General features: G+C 32.2%; 1 protein-coding gene across 2 annotated transcripts in view; it reads right to left on the bottom strand.

Moving 5' to 3' along the window:
• Positions 1-605: 605 nt before the first annotated feature.
• LOC126885746 (complex I assembly factor ACAD9, mitochondrial) overlaps positions 606-21,752 on the bottom strand; it is a 46,727-nt gene continuing 25,580 nt past the window's right edge. The window contains exons 7-9 of one of the 2 annotated variants that reach the window (XM_050652526.1): positions 18,531-18,700; positions 9,616-9,752; positions 606-879 (exon numbers count right to left, since the gene is read on the bottom strand). In XM_050652526.1, the coding sequence (XP_050508483.1) occupies positions 656-879; positions 9,616-9,752; positions 18,531-18,700 (531 nt within the window). In that variant the 3' untranslated portion in view covers positions 606-655. Of the gene's footprint in view, positions 880-9,611; positions 9,753-18,530; positions 18,701-21,752 lie in introns of both variants that reach the window. The other variant, XM_050652525.1, reaches the window with a different exon arrangement.

Here is a 21,752-nt window from a genome sequence, read left to right on the forward strand (position 1 = left end):
AGGTTCAAGCCCAATGCAAGTTATATCATTTTTTTATTTTTTTTATAGATTTTATGATTGTAAGTATATTATTATATAATTTTTGTCAGAAAATACGTATTTAATTAAAATTTTTGGCAACAATTATTGTTCAGAAATCATTTGTGGCATTTTTCAATGTGTTTGTGTGTTTTATTCTTTTATTTTTTTAATTTTTGGTATTGTTTTAATAAAAATTTTGGAAAGTAGTAGAGAAACTGTTTAAAGTATATTGATTTCGTTGAAATCATATAATAGAAGTATAACTTCTTACGTGCGTACAAAGTACACACATTCTTTTTTTTTTGTCGAAGTTTTTCCAACATTTTCTCATTTTACAACGGCGTTTTTTCTTCTTATTTCAGATGCCCCTTGGAGCGAAAGTATACTTGGGCAAGATTTAATAAATTCAGTGCTCGATATCTGCCTTTTATTTCCGTAAATTTCATATATTCGAGCATTCAGCCACTTCCATTTTATATTTAATCAGTTAAACTGTTTTTTGTCTTCGTGTTTTTAGAGCTGTTCGAAATGTATAATTTTTATTTATTAAACTGTAAAATTCGCAAAAGAAAATAAAATAACCATTAAACATTAAAAAAATTTATTTTTTACCTATTAACAAATTACATAACATCTAAAAATTTCTAGTAAGGGGATGTTTGGGAAAATATTGTTTAAACTTAAACATCTTTTTGGTTATCAATCTATGATTTTCATCGTTTGTGTTGTAAGGTCCTGTATATATTTTCAATATGTTCTGCTTCACCCTTTCTGTAGCAGAATTTGTAAACGTGGAAGCAAGCATCATTTCTACGTCTCCATGTTGCAGACCGATACAGTAAGATCTGGAAGCTCTGCCTAAAAACAAAATAAGTCAGAAATATTAAATATACAGTGGAAACATAAAGATAACTAATATATAATGATATTGGAAAATACCGTAAGACTTGTACACACTTCTAAGTCAAAACGGCAAACAAGTGTATGTTCTCAAAAAAATTGATAGTGTGTAAAAAATGTTTTTTTTTATCAACTAAGTACTTTCAACACATAACGTGCCATCACAAGTAAACTATTTGAGATTTGTCTAAATTAATTAATAAGGTTGTTAATTTATAAAATATCAGTTTTCGAACTCTGAACTTATCAAATGAGGTTTCTCCTAGGTTTGATTTCATCTAACTTCTTCTACACTTGGTCAAACTATAACAGTTTTGTTTTTAAAAGAATTTTGATAACTTATACACACGTTAACATTTCACTTCAATATTATTAATAGTAATTTTTGGAAAATTTAACTTTAAAATTTAGTATCTTAACTTAAAATTCATTTAACCTATACACGGCGTTTTAGTCATTTTCAATTTTAATTAATTTTTAATTATTATTTACGAATAGAGAGGTCGCATAAGATTGTGGTTCCTTCTTTATCATTTTAATGAATAACAGTCCTTTTCAGCTGTTTACGTGGGCTCAAAATGGCTGACTCAACCATGTTGTCTGTTTAGAATAAAAAAGAAATTAGATGTGAATTTATTCATTTTAAGGGGTTGTTATACCCGATATCTGTGGCTTTTGCCCAGAATCTATGTTTTTTATTGTGTCGTTTAGCAATTGCTCTTCTATGAAGGTTTTATAAGAGGACGTAAGTTTTTCAATCTTCCTTTTTATAAAAAATCTTATCTTAAATGTCCTTTTAGGAAGCTCTGATGATGGCACGTTATGTGTTGAAAGTACTTAGCTGATAATAAAACATTTTTTACACACTATCAATTTTTTGAGAACATACACTTGTTTGCGGTTTTGACCCCATAATGATTTAGTATGAACAACCGCTCATCTCATCTCTAGAATTCTACACTAAGGGCAGGTGTAAGAGAAGGTGATGTTCTGAGTCCTTTGTTCATCACTCTAATAGACGAAATTGCAAAAAAATGCAGGGGTAAGGTAAACAGAACTATGGTTGGGGTGTATAAACTTCAACACGTATACGGTATACGTATCAGAGTTGATATGCAGGGTGTTTGGTAAAGAATGGGCCATAGCTTAACCTTAGATTCCTGATGTTAAAATAGGTCGATTTAAGCTAACTTACCTTAGTACAAAAGTTGATAATAACCGAAATACAGGGTGTCAAAGTTAAACTTTTATTTTATTTATTTTTGAATATTTCCTGACAGGCATGGGACAACAACACGAAATTTGGTAAGTGGTGCTGGCACTGTATACCCCACTAAATTATGTTAAACAAACGTTTCTGGCTACTACCAGAGGCGTACGACGGGGGAACGTGAATGGTTGACCCTTCCCAAATTCTACGCCACTTGCGGAATTGCTATTTTAGTGCAATTTTTTGATTCTCCAATACTTTCTATGTAAATAACATACTCTTCATTCGTAACGATAAAGCCATTAGTTTTCGAGATATTTGAAGCTAAAAACGAAGGAGCATAATACATTAATCAAAGTAAGTGTGCCTTTTCATTTTTAACTTCAAATATCTCGAAAACTAATGACTTTATCGTTACGAATGAAGAGTATATTATTTGCATAGAAAGTCTTGGAGAATCTAAAAATTATGCTAAAATAGCAGTTTCATCAGTGGCGTAGAATTTCCGAAGGGTCAACCATTCACTTTCCCCTGTCGTACGCCTCTGGTAGAAGCCAGAAACGATTATTTAACATAATTTAGTAGGATGTACAGTGCCTACACTTTCTGCCAAGTATGACACGGAAATGTCAAATTATTTTAAAGTATTCTTTTTTTTAAATAATTTATTCTTCATTTAAAACTTTAAGAATTATGTGTGCCCGGTACTATAAAACTATTTGACATATCCTTATGATACTTGGCAGAAAGTGTAGGTACTGTACACCCTACTAAATTATGTTAAATAATCGTTTCTGGTTAATACCAGAGGAGTACGACAGGGGAAAGTGAATGGTTGACCCTTCCCAAATTCTACGCCACTGATGAAACTGCTATTTTAGCATAATTTTTAGATTCCCCATACTTTCTATGCAAATAATATACTCTTCATATACAGAAATACAGAGATACAGAAATCTAAATTAAGCTGATAATTTTTGATAATTGCCCGTCGTCAAGTATATTACGTCAGATGCCCTTCGTTGCTACGAAAAAATACATTCAGTGACATTAATGACAATTATTAATGTTTTAAAACTTATAACAGTGATGACTTTAAACCGTCAAATATTTATAAAAACTGTGTGTTTAATTGTACTAATTTGTACTTACATAACTAAATTGCAATAAAATTTTGGTTTTGAACAGTTTTATTCATGAACTAATCGCAACAAATTGCACTCGATCTCTAAAATTAATATAGAATCTTTGCCCTCGTGACACTTTGACATAATTTCACTCGCCTTCGGCTCGTGAAATTAAAACTGTCAAAGTGTCACTCGGGAAAAATTCAATAATTTTAGAGCTCTTGTGCAATTACTAATTAAAAATTAATCTAAGACTTTTCTAACCGTTTTCGGAGAAATTAGTGCTACCTCTTCTGTAATTCTGTCTTTCAGTTTTTGGATGGTAGGTGGCGTATTTACATACACTTTGCTTTTTAAATAGTCCCATAAAAACAATCTAAAGGTGTCAAATCCGGGGATCCTGCTGGCCATTCGATATCTCCTCTTCTTCCGATCCAACGATTTGGAAATTTCGGATATTGATATTATTAGTAGACGACACCAAAAAGAAAATTGGCAAAGGTATTATCGAAACACGAGAACTGGTAGTAATTACAAACAAATACAGTCTGAAATTCCCATTAAAAGATGCTTTCATTCTATATCAAATCGCCATTTCATAAGAGTTATAAATAGATTGAGATGTAATCATGCTCTTACCCCCCTGTACAGTTTGGGTCTCACAGAGTCATCTAACTGTGAGTGTGGAAAAGAAGGTGATGTACTACATATTCTCCTCGAATGTTCACATCAATCAGTAAATATAAACAAATTTTATGATAATCTTAATATATTAAAAATTCCACTTCCCGTCTACCTGAACCCTGAACAATTTGATATTTTCTGAAGATATTAATACATTAAAAACAATAAACGAACATATCAAAAACTGTAAATATAGATTGTAGCAATAAAATTTACCCTGTATTTAAGAAATTTTGTTAAAACATAGCAGGCATGTTTATTAAAACAAAATTAAGAAATTTTGTTAACACAAGCAGGCATGTTTGTTTTGTTGTTATTTTTGTAAACCCTGTAGATTTAAATAATTATTGCAAAAATAAAGAAGCAAAAAAAAGAAAAAAAAAACAAAAAAAGCAAAGAACAAAAAAGAACTAAGAAGATGTAAAAAAATATTTACAACCAAAACAGTGTATTATTTAGATAATAATTGTAATATATGTTAGTTTGTTATGTATTTAGAGTTAGAAATACAGAAAAAATTCCTCTGATTGAAAAAACAAATTTGTTTGTTTTTAAAATAACAAAATGTCTGGTTAATTGGCTCAGCCAAGGCCATCAAATTCACAAAAAAAAACGATTTGGAAATGTATTGTCGAGAAACTCAAGAAGGCGTCGAAGAAATCAGGAGATGTTCTCTGAAAGAGTCTGGCTAATTCTGGAATTAACTCCGATTCTTAAAAATTTTCAGTATTATTAATAATTCCTGCCTACACATTGATCTTGTGTCGATATTGCGTATTTACGTCCACCATCCAATTCGGATTTTCATCTGACCAGTACCTGCAGTTTTGCTTATTGACCGTGCTAGCTAAATGGAAAGTAGCGTCATCGGAAAAAAGGATTTGGTTAAAAAAATTAGGATTAGTGTTAAGTCTATTTAACATTGTGTCACAGAATTCTGTGATCTGGATCGTCTTCATTCAGTTCCTGTTCCTGACAGTAAATCACGACGTACCTACTGACAATAAAACCTACTTGATTTAACGAAATGAAACCGATACTCGCACAAAAATAGAAAGGACTTTTTCAAACTTGAAAGTCATACTAAGTGGTCCATTTTGTTTTCTCTTTATGTTGATATCAACGGTTATAATAAAAATGGTTTTACTAATTTTTACATATTAATGGTCAATATTGACTATTAAGAGGATATATGATGCATCAACAATAAAAAACTGCAACAGAAGATTGTAAAATATACGGGCGGTCATATTTAAAAATATGCATATTATCCGTATTTTTCAGAAACTGTACATGTGGCAACGTCGAAAATATAAAATTTCAACTAGCTGCACGGTTCTTAGACATTACTACGGTTACCCAGATCGACTAACCAATGAACATTAAGGGTGCGATTACGTCACGAGTGTACTGTAATTTGAATCATAATAAAATTTTTTTCGAGTCCTGAGAAAACTAATAAGTATTTTAGAAAAATTTACACGCAGAATGAAAGATTACGTTATCACCGAGGGCCGAAAGTCCCTTAGAGTAAATAAAAAGTTTCTTTTGAATGAAATATTTGCAATTAAAAATCACACTTCTCTTTTATTTTCAGCCCTGTAACTTATTAAAATAAACATTATAGAAGTTTTCAGTGACTTTCGGTCCTCGGTAATAATGTAGTCTTTCATTCTGCGTTTAAATTTTTCAAAAATATTTACTAGTTTTCTCAGGATTCGAAAAAAAAATGAATACATTTAAAAAACTAATGAGAATTTTGACGCGCGTCAAAATTTTGCATTTTGCTCCTTCCCCTTAATCGGTACTTATATGTCTTTGATGTATGGAAAATAGTCAAGATAGTTAAGAAATAAAGATGTTTAGTGGATTATAATACCTGATTATGGAAAACTGTTTACATTTATCCATGCAATATTTACGGAAATCTAAGACTTCAATCTCTATTCTACACAGAAAATTGATCGATGAATTTCCATTAATACTGGATTAACTATTGAATACATACTATCCTTAGAGGTCAGCTAGGATTATGTGAATTAGAATTACTTGTATAATTTATTGTAAGAATTTAAATAATAGGTACCTAATAAATTTGGCCACACTACAGCCTGTACCTGGCATCCTAAAATATCATCAACATTATTATTACGTTAATACATAATGAAATTTTAACGTTTTAACCTACCTTATAAATATATATTCTTATTTAAACTCCTACAATAGGAACGACGTACAACTTTCATGAATAATTAAAAATAAGTTTTTACGGGAAACAACACCAAAATTACAAATACAAAAATATAAAGTAAACTAGGATATTACCGGATGGTGAATTGGAAAACGGGCCATAGGAAACTCAATGTAAAATTCTAAACTGTTGAATTCCTGCTTCCCTAATTATTTTACATCAAAAGACATTAGAAACTATTTGTAGAGGATTGAAATCTGTATTGAAAACAACTGTTAAAATTGTTCTACGAATTAAACATATTACAAAATTTAGTAAAAAATGCGTAAAAATACTTTTTTCAGCCCAAAATTAGGCCACACACAGTGCAATGTCACAATGAATTTATTTTTACATTTTTGAACTGTAAATATTTTTATTTTATCATTAAAAACAATACAGTTGATAATATACCCTCAGCTGCGGAGAAAATATTAATAATAAATATTTTTTATTCAGTCAATGGTGTGAGCACTGTCAGTTAAATAGTAACGTGTGGCCTAACTTTTACACACATACCTACTGTGGCAAATGTATTATATTTTTCAAAATTTTGGAATGCATTTAAATCGTAGAACAATTTTAACTTTTGATTTTAATACAGATTTCAATTCTCTACAAATATTCTCTCATGACTTTTGATGTAAAATAATTAGGGAAGCAGGAATTCAACAGTTTAGAATTTTACATTGAGTTTCCTATGGCCCGATTTACGATTCACCACCCGGTATAAGATAAAACGTGTATTATTTGTGTTATTATTTAATAATAACACAAATACTACACATATACAGGGTGTTTGGTAAAGAATGGGCCATAGCTTAACCTCAGGTTCCTGAGGTTAAAATAGGCCGATTTAAGCTAACTCACCTTAGTACAAAGTTTATAATAACCGAGATACAGTGGCAAATTTGAACTTTTTTTTTATTTATTATTGAATATTTCCTGACATGTATGGGATAACAACATGAAATTTGGTATGTGGGGTTTTTTTGGGTCGAGAAAACTAAATTTCTTACCAAAAATTATGTATTGCCCAGAGGGCGCCACATACGCCTTTCAGCACTCATTTATTACGTTCAATTTTTTTTATTCCCCACTCTGTATAATTTTGACATTAAAATTTTTATTCTCCTATTAGTTTTACTTAAAAAAGGTATACTTCCTTCATCTCCCTAAACTCAACCGTTTTCGAGATAAACGTATTTTAAATCTGCGATACACCATCATTTTTAGCATAATATCATTGTAGTTACACCCGAAAAATAACTTAAAACCATAATAATTGTGCCAGTTCTCAAATTTATGTCATTGCATTGCAAATTTCATTTGAAGAAATTTGCGATAAATTTTTGGATAATTTTATGGTTTTAAGTTATTTTTCTGGTGTAACTACAATGATATTATGCTAAAAATTATATTGCACCGCAGATTTAAAATGCGTTTATCTCGAAAACGGTTGAGTTTAAGGAGATGAAAGAGGTATACCTTTTTTAAGTAAAACTAATACGGGAATAAAAATTTTAATGTCAAAATTATACGGAGTGACGGATAAAAAAATTGAACGTATTAAATGAGTGCTGAAAGGCGTATGTGCCGCCCTCTGGGCAACACATAATTTTTGGTAGGGAATTTAGTTTTCTCGTCCCAAAAAACCTCCACATACCAAATTTCTTGTTGATATCTCATGCATGTCAGGAAATATTCAATAATAAATAAAATAAAAGTTTAACTTTGACACCCTGTATCTCGGTTATTATAAACTTTGTACTAAGGTAAGTTAGCTTAAATCGGCTTATTTTAACCTCAGGAACCTGAGGTTAAGCTATGGCCCATTCTCTACCAAACACCCTGTATACACAATAACACACAGTCAATGAGAGAAAATTATTTAAAAATATGGGATTCTGTACTCTTGTGACGTAAAGTCAAAAATTGAAGTCTCTCCACCACCGTCGATCTGGGCAACCGTAGTATGTCTAAGAACCGTGAACTGGCTGGTGTCCATTATATACACATAACCAACATTTAGTAACACTATCTTGGAGGGTGTCACATATATCTTTGTTTCCATACTTTACGCGCGCACTATATACAGGGTGTCCCGAAAAGATTGGTCATAAATTATACCACATATTCTGGGGTCAAAAAGAGTTCGATTGAACCTAACTTACCTTAGTACAAATGTGCTCATAAAAAAAGTTACAGCCTTTTGAAGTTACAAAATGAAAATCGATTTTTTTTAATATATCGAAAACTATTAGAGATTTTTTATTGAAAATTGACATGTATCATTCTTATTGCAGGAACATCTTTAAACAAAATTATAGTGAAGTTTGTCTACACTATAAAAAATTTATGGGGGTTTTGTTCCCTTAAACCCCCCAAACTTTTGTGTACGTTCTAATTAATTCATTATTGTGGTACCAATCGTTAAATACAACGTTTTTAAAATTTTTCTGCCGCTTAGTATTTTTTCGATAAGCCAGTTTTTATCGAGATGCGGCTTCTTTTTTAATATATTTACATAAAAATTTTATGGGGGTTTTGTTCCTTTAAACCCCCCAAATATCTGTGTACGTTCCAATTAAACTATTATTGTGGTACCATTAGTTTAACATAGTATTTTTAAAACTTTTTTGTCTCTTAGTCTTTTTTTGACAAGTCACCTTTTATCGAGATGTGGCTTCTTTTTCAAAATATACCTAAAAATGTAAATTATAAAAATAAATTTTCAGATTATTAACAGGTCTCTATAATCGTACTTAACCATATACAAATATGTGGTGGAATCGACAAATATTCAAAATATCTCGATAAACACTGGCTTATCGAAAAAGTACTAAGAGGCAAAAAAGTTTTAAAAACGTTGTGTTTAACTAATGGTATCACAGTAATGAATTAATTAGAACGTACACAAAAGTTTTGGGGGGTTTAAGGGAACAAAACCCCCATAAAATTTTTATGGGGTAGACAAACTTCACTATAATTTTGTTTCAAGATGTTCCTGCCACAAGAATGATACATGTCTATTTTCAATAAAAAATCTCTAAGAGTTTTCGATATATGAAAAAAAATCGATTTTCATTTTGTAACTTCAAAGGGTTGTAACTTTTTGTGTGTGCACTATTGTATATAGGTAAATGGGGTTCAATCAACCTATTTTTAACCTTAGAATCTGTGGTATAATTTATGACCAATCTTTTCGGGACACCCTGTATATTTAATCAAACTTTCAACTAAAATTAACATTAGTACAAAAATTAATATGAACTCACTAAGAAACCCGTAGCAAAATTCAATGTGTTCCTACCCAAGAACTAAATGAGTTTTTTCTAACTACAATTAGTAGATTCGGTTTAAGTATGCGTCACCCTGTCCAATTTCTCGTTGTACTATAGTTATACGTTTGATTCTACTTTTGATATAAATGATCTACTTACTTAAACAAGCTGCTATCGCATAAGTATCTATAATTGAATCTGCTAATCTTCTGATGTCCATGTGAAAATTTAATACATCTGGACCGTATCTCGTTAGCAAGATTTCTGCACCAAATTCTATTCTTTTAACACAATACCTACAAATTGGTTAACAAAATTAGAAAAACATAATATAACGCCCTACCGCTTGCTACTGAAGAAAAAAGCAAGAAATGTGTAACATTTCTTAAAAAGAAAGTTATTTATGATTTATACAGAATAAATACCCTTGTACGTCATCCGCGTCAATCATAGCAAGTGACGTCACATGATACCAACACAAAATATTTAAGTGGTACGTCTGTTCCTTTTTAGAATCGTTTAGCCAAGCACATGGCACATAGAAAAAATATTTGAAGATTTCTATTAATGTAAACTTAAAGAAATATACCATAACTTATTTCATTTATTGTAGTAAAGAAAAGAGAGACATTCTCACAAACAATTTATTTTACAACTGACGACCGGTTTCGCTGTCTACAATATTCACAGCATCTTCAGGTCACGGTAAAAGTAAAATTAAATGCTACAAATAACAAAAAACCAGAGTTAGTTAAGTGGTCTGGTTGAAATCAAAGGGTAATGATCAAGCCAATATTAAAGTATATATATTTATGCATACATATAAATACTAACATGTACGTAAATATGGTTTACAACCCTCACACTCACATACATGCACGCATTCAAATGTAGTGGCAACAAAAGTATGTTAAGTATAAGTATAAAATATACACTTACTTTCCGGTATAAGGGAAGAATATAGTAGTATTCAATATCATACTTTTACTCTATATTATGCTATAGGGAGAGATGGTAGAGGGACAGATTGGAATGTAATGCATTAACAAAACAAAATAATTGGCAGGATCTTGAGGGGATTAGTAAGGAAACACGACATTAAACCGTGAAACCAAAAAAATTGTTAGTTATATGTATATAAAGTGATGTTATTTTTATATTTTTAATTAATAGTGTATATTTTAATTTAGTTGGGATTATTAGATGTTGTTCTGGATGTTCAAGAACTAATAGATGTAAGATTGGTTGTGCAATTTTCCTAAACCAGAATTGGTCAGTTGTGTATTAGTTGTGACATGATAATTTTAACACACATAAAAAAATTAAGGAATTAACGCAGATCAACAGAAAAAGAAAACCGGGAATACTAAAAGATACAGATGGGAAACTTGTGTTGAGTACTAACGAAAAATTAAAGAGATGGACAGAATACATAAATGAATTGTTCAAAGACAATAGAACAGAGCAGATGGAAGTCGAAGTAGAAGATGATACGGTTTTGAAGATATTAAAAGAAGAAATTAAATCGGCATTAAAAAACAGCAAAAATGGTAAAGCAGTAGGTCCAGACCAAATCCCAGTAGAAAGCTTAAAATGTATAAATGATGAAACCTTAGACATTATCGTAGACTTGTTTAACACAGTGTACAAAACAGGAAACATACCAAAACAATGGTTACTCTCAACCTTTTGTGCTATCCCTAAAAATACAAACGCTAAAGATTGCAGTGAATACAGAACAATATCATTAATAAGTCACATTCTCAAATTATTCTTGAAATTAATACATGGTCGTATAAACAAAAAACTAGAAGAAGGAATAGATGATAGTCAGTTTGGGTTCAGAAACGGACTAGGAACCAGAGAGGCGTTATTTGCTTTTAATGTGTTAGCTCAAAGATGCATGGACATGAATGTGGATGTGCATGTTTGTTACGTTGATTTTGAGAAGGCTTTTGACAAAGTAAGACATGAAAAATTAGTCCAAATTCTAAAGACAAAAAACATAGACAAAAGGGACTTACGAATAATAACAAACCTTTACTGGAATCAAAGAGCACAAATTGTAATAGATAACGAACCCAGTCCAGAAATTGAAATCAGGAGAGGAGTTCGGCAGGGATGTATTATGTCTCCATTACTCTTTAATGCATATAGTGAAGCCATTTTTGAAGAAGCATTGCTATCTCAAAGTGAAGGAATAATAATTAACGGAAGATCTATTAACAACATAAGATATGCAGATGACACCGTGATTATAGCAAGCTCTGCTGAACAACTCCAACTACTACTGAACAAAACAAACAATTTCTGTAAAGAATATGGACTAAAAATGAATAAAAAAAAAAGACCAAATACATGATAATAACTAAGAAAACAAACATACAAACAAGCATATATTTGGGAAATGTACCGATAGAAAGGGTTGATAAATACAAATACCTAGGAACCTGGATTTCAGAGAAAAATGATCAAACAACAGAAATAAGGACCAGGATAGAAATAGCAAGAAATGCGTTTGTAAAAATGAAAACAGTTCTCTGCAACAAAGACCTTAGCTTAGAATTGAGAGCAAGAGCTTTGAGATGCTACGTGTTCTCGATACTACAATATGGACTTGAAAGCTGGACATTAAAGCAAGAACACATAAATAAGCTACAGTCATTTGAAATGTGGTGTTACAGAAGAATGCTTAGAATAGCATGGACACAGAGGAAAACGAACACGGAAGTACTGCGAGAAATGGGTAAAGAATGCGAAATAATAAACACAATAAAAATAAGAAAGTTACAATATCTGGGACACGTAATGAGGGGACCGCGATATGAAATGCTAAGACTGATAATACAGGGAAAGATAAGAGGCGGAAGGAGTATAGGAAGAAGGAGAGTGTCATGGTTAAAGAATTTAAGGGACTGGTTTAGATGCAGTTCTATAGAACTCTTTAGAGAAGCGGTGGATAGAGTAAAGATAGTGATGATGATATCCAACCTCCGATTAGGAGACGGCACTTGAAGAAGAAGAAGTATTAGTTGTGGTGTGATTGTGAAAATGTTTTAATTTTATTTGTTGGAGATATTGAAATTAAATTGAACAATAGTAATTAGGTAAAAATTTGCTAAATTTTTTTTTAATATTAAAAGTGTCAAACGATAAAATCATTAATAAATAATTCAGAATTAAAGTCAAGTGTAAAGGTAATTGTGCAGCAATGAGATTGTATGAGATATTACTAAAAAAGTTAGAAAAAGGTAGAAAAAGGCAAATATGAAAAAATTATAATAATAGATGAAAAAATCATTCATTTATGTTAATATCTGTTGAATGTAATAAATAGTTGAGTAGATTGAAAATTAATCTCAAAAGATCTTTGAAAAAGTTACCTGGTTGAGCTGAATTATATGGTTTCTTTGTAAAGTTAAAAAAGTTTTTGAAATATTTTTTTGTTTTAAAGTCGATAAATAACACATAACAGATTCTCGAACGCACACAAAGGAGATGGACATAACAGGAGTTTGGGAATTTTTGATGAGGAAAGCAATCTGTGTACTACTACATCTTATTTCTTTTCGAATTTCATCTTATTTCATTTAATTTGTATAAATGTATTATAAAGCCTTTTATTAAGCACATTTGTCCGGATCACACTTTAACTATGATCGAACAAAAGTGACATTTTCGCATAAATTGGTAACACTTATTTGACAGTTGCGGTGAGTGTTTAGATTTGCACTGCCTGGGTAATTGCAGGGTGGATCGAGTAGCTCTGCTGTTACTACAGCCGGTCCCAAGCCCGGATAAAATGTGGAGGGTGATTGGCAAGGTTAGCAACCTACCAATCGGAAAAACGAATACTGCTCAAAGAAACAATGTGAAGCCTCGGAACCGGACTGATCATATGAAGACAACCATGGCGAGAAATAAGGGCAAAAGAAAAACATTGATGAGAATTACCACATGGAACATCAGATCACTCAACACTAGGGATCAAGAAATCACATAAGTATTAAAAGAGAAACAAATAGATATATGCGATCTACAGGAAACAAAAAAGAAAGGAAAAGGACAATCAAGATTAGGCGAATATATATTAATCTACAGTGGAGTAGCAAAAGAAAACAGGGCCAAAGAAGGTGTAGCATTACTAATACATCAAAAATACCAAAATCACATCAAAGAGTGTCAATATATATCGGAAAGAATTGTCACAGCAAAAATTAGAATGGAAAAGGAAGACCTGAACATCATCGGAGTACACGGCCCAGAAAATAACAAGCCTCAAACAACAAGGGAAATCTTTTATGACGAATTACAACAAGCAGTAGATCAAGTTAGAGGGAAGATGATAATACTTGGGGATTTTAACGCTCGACATGTAGTAACCAAGTAATACCCGGAATTAAGCAAAAACACAATGAAAATGTTAAAAACGAAAACGGAGAACTGATGATGAACTTCTGCACAAATAACGAACTTAGAATAAACAACACATTCTTTGACCACAAAGACCAACACAAATACACATTCAATAACACCCGTGGACAAAGATCTATGATAGATTATGTTGTAACCAAAAGAGATATACATCCATCAAAAATAATCGACGTAAGATACCTCAATTCAGCAGATGTAGGTAGCGACCATAGCCTAGTATTATGTAAAATAGGAACCACTATGAAGTACTTCACACCTAAGAGGGCAGCACGAACACAAACAAAAATCAAAGTCGAAGGACTACATACGGAATCCACGGAATATTTATGCAGGAAAAGAATATCAGAGAATATTGCTGAGAATGGAATATTAGAAAACGATAACGTCGATGACAGCTGGCAAAAACTCAAAGATAACATAATCGACGCTGCAACAGAATCACTTGGAGAGATAAAATTAACGAATACTCACATATTAAAGAAGAAAACCCGGTGGTTTAGAGAGGAAGTTAAGACAAAATGTGAAGAAAAGAAGAAAGCCTTTTTACAATACAGAACAAAACAAACAACAGGCATACAACCACTACAAACGAATCAGAAACGAAACGAATACTTTAGTGAGGCAAATAAAAAGGGAGCACTGGCAGAGTTTCTCAAAACAGATGGAACACGACTTCTATGGAACACAAAAAGAAGTATGGAGAATGACAGGGGGCAAAGAAAGGAGATGAACGAATTAATAAAAGCGAAACACATTCAGAAGGAAACATGGGCAGACTACTTCCGATCTCTATTTGCTAAAGGCGACGATAATGAACCACCAACACCTGAAGTTACGACAAACGAAGAAATAAACATCGAGGAGGGAGAGGTAAAGGAAGCATTAAGAAAATTAAAAAATAGAAAATCTCCAGGAGAGGACAGAATATCGAGCGAACTCCTAAAGTACGGAGGACAAGATCTAACTAAACAACTATTAAAACTATTACAAAAAATAATAGAACAAAACAGAATACAACAAGAATGGAGATCAAGCATCCTAATACCTCTCTTTAAAAAAGGAGACAAGTCAGACCCGGAGAATTACAGAGGGATTAACTTATTAAACACAACATTAAAATTAACAACAAAAGTGATAACAAACAAATTGAATGAAATTATAACATTAGCAGAAGAACAACAAGGTTTTAGGTCGGGAAGGTCATGCACTGACGCTATATTTATAATGAGGCAAGTTCAAGAGAAATCGTTGGAACACAACAAACCTGCATATTTATGTTTCGTGGACCTTAAGAAAGAATTTGACAGGGTCACATTAAAGGACGTTGTCCACTTGGTATACTCGAGAGAGGTACCTCTGGGAATAATTAAAACGATAGAAAACATCTACCAGAACAACACAATAAAAGTAAAAGTGGAAGATGAACTAACTGACCCAATTGAAGCCGGCAATGGGATAAGGGGATTCCTTGAGTCCTTTATTGTTCAACCTGATCATGGACGAAATAATAAAAAAAGTAAGAACTAAAAAAGGATACCAAATGGGAGAAAAACAACTTAAAATAATCTGCTATGCGGACGATGCAATACTAATCTCTCAAAGTGAAGATGATTTACAACGTATGTAAATTAAATAAGATGTAAATTGGAGCTGGAAGGTCAGATAATAGAACAAGTGATGGAGTTTAAATACCTAGGCATCACACTATCTAGCTACGGAAGACTCGAAACAGAAGTGGAAGATCAAGTCAATAGAGCAAACAGAGCCGCAGGTTGCCTGAATGACACACTATGGAGAAATAAAAATATCGGAAAAGAAATGAAAGGCAGAATTTACAAAACAGTCATCAGACCAATAATGACATACGCGGCAGAAACACGACCCGACACAGAGAGGACAAAAAGATTGCTCGAAACAGCTAAGATGAAAACCCTTCGAAAAACCGATGGTAAGACTCTATGGGACAGAGCTAGAAGTACAGATATACGACGGAGATGCAAGGTGGATAACATTAACAACTGGGTAAGAAACAGAAGAATAGAATGGAATGACCACATAAGCCGAATGACAACAAATAGGGTAGTCAGGACAGCGAGAGACGGTTCCCCAATAGGAAGACGATTAGTGGGAAGACCACGAAAACGATTGAACGACAACTTACTAGAGGCACATTGAAAAAACAGACAGAGTCATGTCTATACAAAAAGAAGAAGAAGAAGAATCGTTTAGCCAAGCATACTGAAATTACAGCACTAGACATATTTTGTTACAGACACATAGAAAAAATATTTGAAGATTTCTATTAATGTAAACTTAAAGAAATATACCATAACTTATTTCATTTAATTTGTATAAATGTATTATAAAGCCTTTTATTAAGCACATTTGTCCGGATCACACTTTAACTATGATCGAACAAAAGTGACATTTTCGCATAAATTGGTAACACTTATTTGACAGTTGCGGTGTTGGTCTTTTAGATTTGTTTTTATTATTTACAATACTGTTTTGACATTTCAGATTTGTTTTTACTATTTACTGTATTGAATATTTTATAAATTGTTTTATAGTTTATTGTTTTGATTTACTTACATTGAATATTACTTCTGCAATAATTATGTTATGTGATATGAGTCATAGGCATTTTTCAGTGCGTCACAAATTATAGAAAAAAAGGTAAGTCCGTGATAATACCAGAGACATGTAAAAGGATAGACTTGGCTAGGGATATGCTAAAAATAGAAGACCAAACATCGGACGAAATAGAAATACGTAGAGGAGTACGACAGGGTTGTATATTGTTACCGCTCTTGTTTAATATCTACAGCGAACAAATATGCCAAGAAGCTCTCTCATATGCAAACGAAGGGATAATAGTCAATGGAGAAGTTATCAATAACATTCGATATGCTGACGATACTGTGATAATGGCAAGAACAGCGGAAGATCTACAACCTCTAGTTGAAAGTATGAATGAGATATGTAATAACTACGGCATAAGGATGAACGTCAAAAAAACCAAATATATGACCTTCAGTAAGAATCCAATAAATGACACTAGTATCACAATAAACGGTACCCAACTTGAAAAAGTAAACGAATACAAATACTTGGGAACCCTTATCAATGAAACAGGTGACCAAAATCACGAGATAAAAAGACGTATTGAAATTGCCAGGTCTACTTTTATAAAAATGAAAAAATTATTTTGTAATCGTGATATTAGTATTCATCTACGAACTAGAATGTTAAAATGCTATGTATTCAGTACTTTGCTCAACGGTGTTGAGTCATGGACTCTTAAACAGAGGAATATTAAAAATCTTGAAAGCTTTGAGATGTGGTGCTACCGCCGTATGTAATATGTTACGCATAACTGCGTACTGTTAAGGTGGCTGGAGTGCTGAATAGTGATAGCCATGACAGTGACAAGTCAGCATGGCTGTCACCAGGATGCCGTTAGCCACTACTTGATTGATGTCAGATGCATGAATAGCTTGTAGTAACGGTTGTAACCATGTTGTAACGTTGTAACTTTATAATGATATGTTTAATAAAGTACTAGTAGTCTTGATTCCTATGCTTATTCGATTTAAGACATATCTTACACCGTATACTAAGAATAAGTTGGGTGGATAAAATTACAAATGAAGAAGTAATACGCAGAATAAATAACGAGCCAGAAGTTCTACTGAATATAAAAAAGAGAAAACTTGAATACTTAGGCCACCTGATGAGGGGACAAAAGTAGACATTCCTACAAAATATAATGCAAGGAAAAATTCAAGGACGAAGAAATCCAGGCCTTAGAAGAATGTCCTGGATGAGAAATTTGAGAGAGTGGTTTGGCTGTAACACTAACGAATTGTTCAAAACAGCAGTAAATAAAATTAGAATCGCCCTAATGATATCCAATCTCCGATAGGAGAGGCACTCAAAGAAGAAGAAGGGATATGCCACTCAATGCATCGGGGTGTAACGTCAATATCAAGTACGGTGGTCTAGCTATATTTGTCGTACGAGTGTGAGCGTATCTACCAAGAGGTGGGAGTAACGGAACGACAGTGACACAGCGGCGGCAGCCATCATATGCTAGAGAGAGAAAGCTAAGCGCCCGTAGAAAGAGATAGATAGACCACCGACCCGAACTGCTCCGCGTTACGCTATTTTTCGGAGCTGGCAAAATATATGTTACACATTTATAACATTCATTCTAACATGACATTTTAGTTAAATCTGACAGTTGTCAAATTTTATTTGCAATTTGGCATAAAAACAAATCAATTGTGTTTATTGCATTTATAAAATGGTATTTTCTTTGATTTGTATAGTCTTATAAATTGTACAGATTATATTCGTAGATATATTATATAATTCTATCGACATCTATCGACAACTAGAATAAATGTTATAAATGTCTGTAATCACGGACGTGCCTTTTTTTCTGTCACATACAATTTAATGCGTTAGAAATAAATCGAAAAATTGTGACGCACTTAAAGATGCCTATGAGAAAAAGAATATATTTGATTTAAAATAATTTCAGGATTTTTTTTTGTAATTTAGCAACAACGTCAACTTAGATCTCTGACGTAGATAATGATGCGCAATCGTATTTTTACTGTACCAACCAAACTTACTCTAACTGTTTGGAACAATTTTCCAATGCAGGGTGAAGGTAATCACCTAATTCCAAATCCAATTTAGGGTTATCTTCATTATTTCTTCTGTTTGTCCATGCTCTTCGTAGCCCAAAATGTATATGAAAGAGTGGATTTCTAATTTTGCTGACTAGATCATTAAGGTCTTTCTAAAAAATAAATATTAGCGATGAATTAAAACTACTATCGGTTTATATTTTTTTATTATCTCTTATTTCTTTCCAATTTTCTTATTTTTATTCCAAATTTTTGTAATCTATCCTACTTTAACCCATTAGCGCCCAGCGTTACCATATGGTAACGTAAAACACATGATTTTTAAAAATTCTGCGGTATGCCCATGGAATTAGTCAGCCACATATTTTGAGAACTATCGGTTCTAGGAATACTTCAGGCACCTATAAAACGTAACGGATTCGTTTTTTAGCCTTTTCTCAACCGTCGAGAGATAATCATATGACAGTGTGGTTTAAATTTATAGAAAAAGATGGACGTCCGTTTTGCGTAAGCAATTTTTGATAGTCTTCTAGTAACTATATTTGCATATTAAAAAAAAACTAAGTTTATTATACCCCAACTTATTATAAATTGTTGTATTTTATCAACAATTAAATGTAGCGAATTCTGTAGGAATAGTTAAAGTACGCCGTTACCATATGGTTGCGATGGGCGCTTACGGAGTCATAATCTTATTTTTTTTTCAGTCGTGGATTTTTGTTAGCAGACGCGATAGTGTTACTGGTGCGATGGAAAGATAACTCTGTTGTTACAATAGCATCTACGAGTTGTGATGGTTCAGCATTGGGCACGGTAAAAAGATTTTCTCATGAAGAAAAAGGCCACATTCAAGTAAGTCGGCCTCACTATATTGCTGAATACAACAAAGTATGGTGGGTACCGACTGGATGGGTCAAGGTGTTTCAACCTACCGAGTAGCAATTTGCAGAAAAAATGGTACTGGCAAATTGTAACATGGTTGCTAGATGTTGCAGTCCATAATTCATGGCATTTATATAAAAAAAATTTAAAAAAATATATCCTTGCTATCGTTTAGGAGAGAATTGGCCCAAATTCTTCTCGCAAGATATGGAAGTCGTCCCTTATATACAGGAAGACCTAGTCTACATAGACAGAACTTGCCAGATCTTCGTTTTGATCGCGTCGACCATTTGTTACATCAAGCAGTAGAAGGCGATGTGCTGGAGACAGATGTACAACATCTGGACGAACAATGTGTAAAAAATGCAACGTTGGTTTGTGTGTTAATTGTTTTATAGGATACCACATCAGACGATGAAAATATTCTCAAATAAATATTTAAAAAAATTCCTTAAGCGCCCAGCGTTACTATATGGTAACACCATATAATTGTTTTAAAAAAAGACAGGAAACCGAAAAACTTGTTTTTTTTTGGATTAAATTATTAACATTTTCATCGAATTAACCCTAAAAGTAAAGATTTTTAAATAAAAAAAAACTTGGGCGTTAATGGGTTAAAGTGAAGCTGCTTTCTGGAATTTAAACCCAGAAATTATGCTATAGAAGCTGAGACCGGTAATATGGTAAGTGCAATGGACGCGGTTCTGGAGACTAAGAAGAAATACTACACAGACCTATATAAAGCGCAAACGTCTAAAAGTACAGCACTATAAATCAAACCAATAAATCTAGAACCAGATATCCTAAGGCCTGAAGTTCATGGAGCAATAAAACAGATCAAAAGAAATAAATCATCTGGTTGCACTGTAACGTGTTAAAATTCCAATATGGTACATCTTGTCGAAATTTCCCATGATATCATTTCATAAGACCTCTCACTTACCCAATCTGACTCATAGTTAACCTATGAGTATGTATAAATATGTCCGACTGGTATATTATTTGACAAAGTCATGATTTCGAAGTCAGTTAAATATGATAAAATGCCTTAGGGCGTTATTTTGAAAAGTAACGCCCTAAGGCATTAAATTTAAATAACTAGTTTAATACTGTCAAGTTGACAAATAACAACCTAAGTAAAACTATGGTTACCACAATTAAGTTACGAGTATTGCTGGTAAATGTACTTATTTGAAAACTAATTAATTCAAAATTGATTAAAAATTTTTGCATATAAAGAATATTTAGTCGAATATTAAACGTTGAAGGCACCACGGGTATTATAGATAATAATGCTTTCTGTCAAAGTATATCGCTCGGGCCAAAGGCCCTCGATATATGCACCATTGACCTCAAGTGTTATTATCCTTATAATACCCTTGGTACCTTAATAACTATTATAAACTTGGCGCTCTAATACTTATAGACCAGGACTAATCTGTAAAAAACGTCTATTTTTGGATGTGAGAGGTGGCATTCGGATTATTGCAGACAAAGTTAGGTGACACCTTCAGTAATAATAATTGACTTATGCTCCTTCTCAAATATGCCCGGAACATTAATAAAAAAATTAAAATATTTAAAAATTTCGAATAAAATCGATTTTTTCTGCTTTCTTTGCTCATAACTTTAAAACGATTCGTTTTGGAACAAAGTCGTAGAGAAATAAAATAAAGATAATTAAATTTTGTATAATATACGACTAGTCAAAAACGTCTTATGGTATTACCTTTTCTGCAATATAGCAATAAATAAAAAATAAGGGGGCAAAATAGGCCTGTTATTATTCAATGTTTTTTAACCACTTTGGTGGCACTTAGAATCTTAGTTATTCGCTTAAAAAATGCTTATAACTTACTTAAACGGTCTACCATTAAAATCGACCTAATTGATTTTGCATAATAAATTTGCAATCTAAATCTTTTTAAAAACGTTCAAATTTTTAAAAATCTTTCCGAACAAAAAGTAGACCATTTAGAAGTTGGCTATTTTTTTTACATATAATGAGGTACTCTACCTATCTAATACACTTTACAGAATTAAAATCGGATTATTTATTTAAGGAGCCTCAGCAATGTTTTAAAATTATATACAATTTTTTGGCTTATAAACTAATAGCTTTGTTTAATAATAAAAAAATTAATTTTTAGCAATGCAAATAATTAAAACCGGTATAATTTGACTTAAACTTTCAAATTCTGTCAGCAGAATTGCTATTTTATTTTTTAATCAAAAGTTATTCGCGTTCAAAAATTGCAATTTTTCGATTTTTTGAAAGTTTCACCGCGTTTATCTCGAAAACTATGCCTCCTACGAAAAAAC

This window comes from Diabrotica virgifera, chromosome 5 (assembly GCF_917563875.1).
Source record: "Diabrotica virgifera virgifera chromosome 5, PGI_DIABVI_V3a".
NCBI classification, from domain to species: domain Eukaryota; kingdom Metazoa; phylum Arthropoda; class Insecta; order Coleoptera; family Chrysomelidae; genus Diabrotica; species Diabrotica virgifera.